The 8,272-nt window shown below is 40.4% G+C and overlaps 1 protein-coding gene across 6 annotated transcripts in view; it reads left to right on the top strand.

The window, feature by feature from the left end:
• LOC102194612 (myosin phosphatase Rho interacting protein) overlaps positions 1–8,272 on the top strand; it is a 52,805-nt gene that overhangs the window by 34,514 nt on the left and 10,019 nt on the right. For 5 of the 6 annotated variants that reach the window (XR_001290652.1, XM_005753891.1, XM_013916133.1 and 2 more), the window contains 8 exons: positions 589–705; positions 1,622–1,678; positions 1,770–1,838; positions 1,944–2,033; positions 3,708–3,817; positions 3,965–4,003; positions 6,283–7,036; positions 8,041–8,157. Coding sequence is in view for 5 of the 6 variants with exons in the window: in XM_005753891.1 (XP_005753948.1) it covers positions 589–705; positions 1,622–1,678; positions 1,770–1,838; positions 1,944–2,033; positions 3,708–3,817; positions 3,965–4,003; positions 6,283–7,036; positions 8,041–8,157 (1,353 nt within the window). In the remaining variant the exon portion in view is untranslated. The remainder of the gene's footprint in view (positions 1–588; positions 706–1,621; positions 1,679–1,769; positions 1,839–1,943; positions 2,034–3,707; positions 3,818–3,964; positions 4,004–6,282; positions 7,037–8,040; positions 8,158–8,272) is intronic. The other variant, XM_013916134.1, reaches the window with a different exon arrangement.

The raw sequence follows: 8,272 nt of genomic DNA, 5'->3' as shown, positions 1-8,272 counted from the left end.
AAAAACATAACAGAAGTGTTTTGGGAGACAAAAGCGTGACAGAATAGCTGTGGAAGTGACAAGCTAACCTTCCAGCTGACCCAATCCTTAATCTTGAGAAAAAGTGATGCATTTCGTCAAAACCTTTATTAAAAAAAATCATAACCCAAATTGCTAATGTTACCCAGTCATATGCAAAGGCTAATGTATGACCCACCTGGCACTGGGACACAAACCACAGTAAGAGCAGTAAATTTAGGTCTGATAAATGAGTAATATCACAAACTAACCACCTCCTATTACCAGCTTTGTCACTTGTGCATATAACTAAATAAATATGTAACTATATATATGTTACAATTTCAAACTGAGTAATTTCAAACTGGATTTCTGTAACTACAGCAGCTCATCTGCAGTATCGTCATGGCTCATCTGGAGCCCCAGCCCACACTTTGGGAATCACGGATGGATTTGTGTGCTTTTGCTGTGTTTTTTCTGTTTGTTGGTGTTTTCCTAAGTTGCATTGCATTTATTCTCTCAGGGCAAGTGTACATACTCTAGAATTAAAATGAACTTCTTGTAATTTTTTATACATTTTTTTATTTGTAGGAGATGTCACTAGATTCAGCAAAGGACCGTTCAGTTCCTGATGTATCCAGTTCCACTTTGGCCAACTTAAGAAGGGCCAAATCATTGGACCGCAGAGCAACTGAGTCCTCGATGACTGTGAGTGTTGAGAGTGCTGCCAAACTGTAAAGCATGATATGTGGAAAAAAAAAAATAGAAATGTATATTTTTAGGAGATTTGTCAGAGAAAATATTTCCCCACTCCTAAAGGTGTCTCTGTTCAGCAGAGCATCAAGCTTGACTTTTTTTGTTTTCTTTATATTTTTGCACACAAGTTGCACAAATTGCCACACGTGCAGTTGTTAGACTTGATCTCTTCAGTTTTCAGCTACAAAATTAAAGCGTTCAAGTTACTTAAGCTTGCAGTGGTATCATCTTGAGCTCTGACTCCTACCAGTCTGATCTGCGGTCACTTCAGGGAGGGTAGCAGGGGTGATCCACTCGGTGTGAGACTTGTCTTTCTAGCCAAGCTGCAGCTGCCCAAACCCACCCCCCTCCACTCACTCAAACACACACTCACGTACACAGCACTGCCGCCACTGCTACTGGCGATTATAAATAGCCTCCACAGAAGCAGCCGCAGTTGCGTGTGTGTCCCTGAGACAGAGGGAAAGAAAGAGATTGTCAACATATGAACTGAAGGCAGTTAGCCATCATAATGACTCTGTGCCAGACTGTGACACCACACCTGATGAAGCTCAACAAAAACAAGGTATTGTTGAGTTAGCGGTGGCCAGGTTTTGGAGGAACGACTTACTTTAGGGTCTATAAACAGCCTTGAGTTTGTGTTTCACGGGAAAGTCTTGCTCCCGCCAGTCAGTCTCTGTAGCTGGAGCCGCTTATTCTTTTTTGAGCTGAGGTGTGGATATGAATGTAAATAAACATAATTATATTGTTATTGCCATGTGATATCCAGTTAAAGGTGTCGTCATGTTTATTCATTTTTTAATTTCTTTTCATTGATTAAATGATATTCATTACTTAATGATCCATTTCTGATCTGTCTTAATTGCAGCCCGATCTGCTGAACTTTAAAAAAGGATGGATGACAAAGCTATATGAAGATGGAGTGGTAATTTGCTTTCAGTATTATCTGCTTCTCTGCAATATTGAATAAATAACTTGTACATGTACATTGTTAATGGGCTTTTTTGGCATTTCAGTGGAAGAAGCACTGGTTTGTCCTGACAGATCAGACTTTGAGGTACTATAAGGATTCAATAGCTGAGGAGGTAAGGCTTGTTATTCACTTAATAAAAAAATAGTTTTAAAGTTGATGAAAAATGACATATTTGTACTTATCGTTGGGTTTTTGTTGTTGTTTTCTTGCCCCTCAGGCTTCAGAAATGGACGGTGAGATTGACCTTTCTACGTGCTACGATGTCAAAGAGTTTCCCGTTCAAAGGAATTACGGTTTCCAAATCCTGGTGAGTGTCGAATCTTCGTGTCAGTGTTTATCCCACGTCATAAATCATCAGTAAAGAAGAAGCTTATTGTCCACGCGGTTTAGATCCGGTGTCTCCTGCCAGTCTATAAACAGCTTTAGACACCATGCGGTGCAACTTTTGGGTATCAGGTTTTGTCATTTCTCTTCCTGAAACAAGTCTTTGTTTGTCATGAAGGATGTCACTTGACTTGTCATCTCTCTGTGAAAGGCTGACATCATAGCGGTCTAAATCTGCCACAGGCGTTGCCAGCCCTGCCGGTGTTCTTGAACCAATGTGGCTTCCATCTGCACAATTAAAAGCCCCGTCCTTGTGAATAATGTCTCATTAGCACCGACTCAAATACGAGTCTATGTGCAGTAGCGTGGACCCTCCTTTAAATGGTGCAGTGCTTTATTCATATAATCTTTTGGGCGTTAAAAATTTGTAGTGCTTGTTGTTGTTGGCGAAATGCTTAGTGGAGGTGTATAGTTGCTTGGGGTAGAGTGGTGCCAGTGGGGCTTTTGTTCCTGCTACATGATTTAAGCTCGCCGCTCTAAGGCTGTATCTGAACAGCAGCTACAAGGTCATTTCTTTTGTTTGCATTTGCTTGAAGTAGCTTCCACAGTAAGTTTCTGGAGGAAGTCGGAAATAGATTGCTCAAGAGGATTGTGCATTCTTTGGCTGAAAACATCATTGATCTGGTGTTGTGTGCACCACAGGTTAAGGTAGATGGAGCTATGGTCAGTAGTGTTTTTGATTTCAAATCTCACTACTTCACATCATCAGGAGTTTTATTCATAATGTTTTGTAGACGTTCCTTAGCTTCCACTAGAGGTCTCTGTAAATGGGGTTAGTGCTTATAGAGTGCTGCTGTTTCTGTTGTTAGATGAAGGAGGCAAGTTTCATCACAGCGTGTAATTATAGAGGTTTAGATCTAGGTAGCACCTAAATGGATGTCTAGTTTGGTATAAGATTTAATATAACGAGTAATTAGTTACATTTTTATGATCAATTAAAATATGTTTTCATTATGTGGATTGTATGTCCTATTTGTATCCTACCTTCAGTTCATCTGCAGTTTTGTCTTTGCTACTTCAGAAAAAATGCGCATTGCATTTAGTGTAGCAGGTTTGTCTTTGCCTCCACCCTCTCCCAACATCCCCAGCCACCAGTTTCCATAGTTCATAAAAGTAACTCACAATGAACTCACATTTATTACAAAACAACAGCCAGAGAACAGCTTTTGCATTTGTGGCAAAAAGGGGCAGCTGTCATTACTGTAGAGTTCTAACTATACGTTAAGTCGAATGTGTTGCACATTCAGCACAAAGCACCTCTGTTACTTGTTTTATCAGTGCAGATGGTGTTAAAAGCTATGGCTAAATGACTAAAGCCAGGACAATGTCGTAGTTTGACAGCATGAGGTGTTAGTTTTGTTTGAAGTAACTTTCCTGTCAAGAAAAACAGAAGTGAGGCTGAGAATCTACTCCTGTCAAAAGTGTTTCTCTGGCACTTTTGAAGTGGGCATAAGCATCTGTTAAATTGAAAAAATGAGTAATGAAATAAAAAGTGGTTAACAGCAGTTAACTTTTATTAAAAGTACTTTTAGAGCATAATTCTTTGAAATGTGTGGCTTCTGAGTGAGTCAGTTAAATGCTCTGCCTCTGTTTTCAGTGTAAAGAAGGAGCGTGCACCCTGTCAGCGATGACCTCTGGAATCCGTCGTAACTGGATTCAGGCGATCATGAAGAACGTGCGACCCACTATCGCCCCCGATGTCACCCGGTAATACCCACTGAGGATTAACCCTCACCACTGGCAGATATAACAGCTGCTTTTTTTGTTTTATTTATCTGAATTCCTATTTCCTCCTCACCTTCTGTTTCCTTCTTTTTCTTCCTCTTCAACCTGTATTTTCAACCTGCTTTCCAGGAAAAACATCCCTCTGAAACTATCGGTTCTGAAGCCCAGGTTGGAGTGCTTGTGTGTAAAATATCTCCCCCACCCCCCCAATGTTGATGTTCTTGCTCAGCAATGTCAGCCCCACCGTTTTTGTCATCCAACCATGTGTCATGTGATTATGGAGTAATGTCTCCCAGTTAGTTGTGCTACTGTAGAGACCCACACTGCGATCACATCTACATACTTGAATAATCTGCCCAACACCACAGGCCAGTGTCAGTCATGCCTGTAATGTGATGGTCCACTAACTGTTGGAAATGGTGCCACAACAACACCAAAAGCTCAAAATAACTAAGCTTTGGGCTGAGTATAAATGTCCACCTCAAAACAAGAGCTCTGTAACTACGTAAGCATTTATTTTTGTACTTTTCATAGCAAAGCTGGAGATTATCTTTCACATATCAAATGCTGAAGTTGCACATATGACATGTTATATGTTCTTGAGCTCTTTCCCTCCTTGAGGACGCCACACAACACGGTTAAAAAGGATTGTTCCATCAGGTCACCCTGCCCTTTAAAGCAGTGCACATTAGTGAGCAGTTTACTGCACATATTCACATTAAGCCACTGTTAAAGAGCTAAAGGCAGGAACCCGTCATCAGGCTTACATCAGATCAAGTTGCTTTTAGCCCCACTGTGTGTCTTTATAAATGTTTTTGGTGTTTAATGCTTTGACATGCATTTTATTGTTTAAAATGGGGTATCTGCTGGTCTTTAAAGTTAAAGCAACTTCCTCTTTGTCACTAACAAGACCTAATAATTTTTCACAAAGAAAACCAGACTATTGTTAGTTGGCATTTCTGCTTTCATTTTTGCTAATCGGATGTCAGTAAATGTTGCAAACCAACAGACTCAGTATTTACTGCGTTCCCTCTTCTGTTACTCTTTATTTTATTCACTTATCTAGCCGATGGACTGATTGGCTTATGCCATGACAAGGTGTCAGTTATCCCTCTATCCAGAATTCACAAGAATAGCTGCTACTTTTAAAATATTGGTCAGATTTTAGTCTAAATCACGCACATGATCACCTGCTGAGATTTACCCAAACTTTGCTCAAAGTCAGGATTATATTTGTCATTTTACAAACTGTAGTCAATAAACTTTGGTGCTACCACATCGCTGACTTTCTGGTTTAGTTTTTTCCTGTTAAAATTATTTATGACACAATGAATTTACAATTGAGGTTAGTTTAACAGAAACTGGATTGTTGTGGCTTTTAGTCCACAACTCATTTCAGTTGTGGTTATATAGCACCAAAACACAACAACAGTTGCCTCAAGGTGCTTTATATTTTAGGGTAAAGACACTACAATAATACAGAGAAAACCCCACAACTAGACAAACCCCTATGAGTAAGCACTTGGCAACAGCGGGAAGGAAAAACTCACTTTTAACAGGAAGAAACCTACAGCAGAAATGGGGTCAGTCAATGTAATTGGGTTTAGGGTGTTTTAACACCTGCTGTGTCCATTTAAATTGAACTCTTGAGCGTTTTTGTTGGTGCAGGTGTGAATACAGTAGTCTCGGGCGCGGACCAAAACAACTGCAAAAAGACCCAGTTGGAGGAGGTGGTCTCGGTACGATTCCAAACAAACTCCAGATCAGTTAATTTATGGTGTGAACGTGTTCCCACCCCGATCCAAGCCAACTACAAGGTGTACGTTACAAGGTTGAGCTAACAAAACAATGTCCCGTACCAACGTATGCTAATGCAGGAAGGTACTGTAGATGTGCGAAGGTCTGTACGGGCTAACGTAAATTCTCAGTTTTCTGACTCAGGACCTCTTTTGTGTATTTAGTTTTGTTGTTCCTGCCCCAGATACATTTGGCCAGTGAGCAGACTGAACATTCTCACGACGTTTGTAGTGACACATTTTGGTTTGCTTAGAGTTCACTTAGATTTTTTTTTCTGCGTGAAAACAAACCCAGTGTTTCATGTGGAAAAGCTACACGTTTACAAATTCAGATCACAGTAAAAGAACCATAGGTGGGAAGACGCCCTCAGACTTGGATTTAGATCAAATTTTTAAACATGTTTTTATATTTTTGGTGGTTTGTTTGTGAATCGGGTAGTTAAATGTCACTGTTTACCTCATTGGGCCCTGCAGAAACCCTGGAATGCACAGTTAATCGAAGCTAGAAAACCTGAAATCTTATGTTGTTGTTTCGTCCAGCAAAGCTTTATGTAACAGCAGCTTGAGCAAATTCGAATGCAGAAGTTCATCCAGTTATCTTTGAATTGACTTTATATATGTTTTGTTTTTTTTGTGCTTTGGTTTGTTCAGATCACTCCCTGATGAGAAGATAAAATCTCAGGTGATGTTGGACCCATGCCTACAGGTCACCCCTGATCCAAGCCATAATCCAGAAATCCCTAAGTCTGATGGGCAGAGGCAGCCATCTGGTAACAATGCCTCTGCCCCTGCCTCTGAGCCACGCAAAAGCAGAGTTCGTGAGCGCAGACGAGAGGGCCGCTCAAAAACTTTCGACTGGACTGAGTTCAAAATGGAACGGAAGGAAAAGCCCGTAAAAGAACGAGCAGACACAGTTGACCTCAGCTCATCGTTCTCCACAACCTCCTCCTACTGTTCTGCCTCCTCTTCTCCCTCCTCCTTGGCGTCATCTCCGGTCTCTTCTTCCTCCCTCCAAACCTCATCTGCATCAGCTGCTCACCCACCTTCAATTACAGAAGAAGCAGAAAAGGAGAACGTTAATGGGGGAACTAGCAGTACAGCTCGCACATCAAATACTGTTACTGTAACGGTGATTTCAACGCTAAATGCTACATCACCAGTACAGCAACCAACACCTGGAATCCAAGAGCAAGGAAAGATGGAAGTGGATCACCCTGCTGCCATTAGTCCAGCCAGTGAGGACAAAGACAGCAGAAGCTCAGATGTTCAGGATGAGATTGAGCAGCGATGGCATCAAGTGGAGACAACACCATTAAGGGAAGAGAAGCAAGTACCGATCACCACTGCCTTAGGAAACTCTGAGAGACTGCCAGCGCATGAGCTTGCTGCTCTGCTAGACAAAGAGGTGAGCGTAACCAGCGTGGGTTATATCGTTAAGATTTCTCCTCACCCTGAACCTGTTTTTTCCTTCACACTGTCAACAGCTGCTTGCTCATGTCGGGGTCTTCTCATTGTTGGGGTTTTCTCTGTATTATTGCAGGGTCAATTTAAAGTGCTTTGAGGTGACAGTTGTGATTTGATGCCATATAAATAAAATTAAATAGTTTGTTTTTGGACAATTAGGCATGTCTAGTTCTTGAGATTTTTTTCATTTTCAGATTCAATAGGAAGTTTCATACTGGACACAACATTAAAGTCTCAGCTTTAATTTGACATCAGTACTATATAGTACTATCTTACCCTACACTTGAAATGTATCCACAGTTTTAGAAGGCTTCAGAAATGACATTTTTAATATTTTTCTATCTTTTCTGAGATCTTTGCACTCGTAGACCATCAAAGATGATTAATCAGAGGAAATAATATTTAAATATTTGGCTACTTGCCTGTTTGTTCATGGGGTAGGAATTACTTTTTAGGAGTGGATTTGGTTATTTGCTGAGTCTCTGCATGTCATGCCTTGAAATGGATCATGCTGCAGTTGCTGTTGTGCAACATTTTATGGTTTGCTGTCACAGAAATGAGCAGCTACATCAAAACAAGAAGTTTTTTTCCTGCCTCCATCCATTTGTTAAGCTGTTCCTACTGTGTGTTTTTTATCATTCATTTTTAAGCAAATTTGTTTGGTGTGATCAGGCTAATTGAAGGAATTCATTCCAGCCTTGCATGTTGTTTTACGTGTTGCACTTGGTAAGCCACCTGGTGATGAGAAATGCTATACTGTATATGATCTCCTTTATTCCATTAAAAAAGTATTATAATACTTTTATTAAAAAGAATTGTCAACCTAAAAAGGTAAAAAATGCTGAACTGTCCAAATGTTTTCAGTTATATATATTTTTTGGTTATATTTATTTTATAACAACACCCTGTGCTATTTGTTCATTACCTCTTTGCCTCTCTTGACAGTTGGGACAGAAGCAGAAGGAGCTGGACCAACTGCAGAAGCAGAACAACCTCTTAAAGGAGCAACTGGAAAATGCGCTAGTGAGAGAGCAAAGTGCCAGGGAGGGCTATGTACTGCAGGTAGCTGCACTCTTTACATATTCCGCAACCTTATTTTTCTTTTAAATTGATGCCACAACATGAATTAACTTAAAGAAATGTTGTGGTAGAGCGGTGTTAAGAATTGCAAAGTGAA

Source organism: Pundamilia nyererei, unplaced genomic scaffold (assembly GCF_000239375.1).
Source record: "Pundamilia nyererei isolate P.nyererei 1_Seehausen unplaced genomic scaffold, PunNye1.0 scaffold00476, whole genome shotgun sequence".
Lineage (NCBI taxonomy): Eukaryota > Metazoa > Chordata > Actinopteri > Cichliformes > Cichlidae > Pundamilia > Pundamilia nyererei.
Note: the sequence above shows the minus strand (reverse complement) of the source record. Positions and strands in the feature narration are given on the sequence as shown.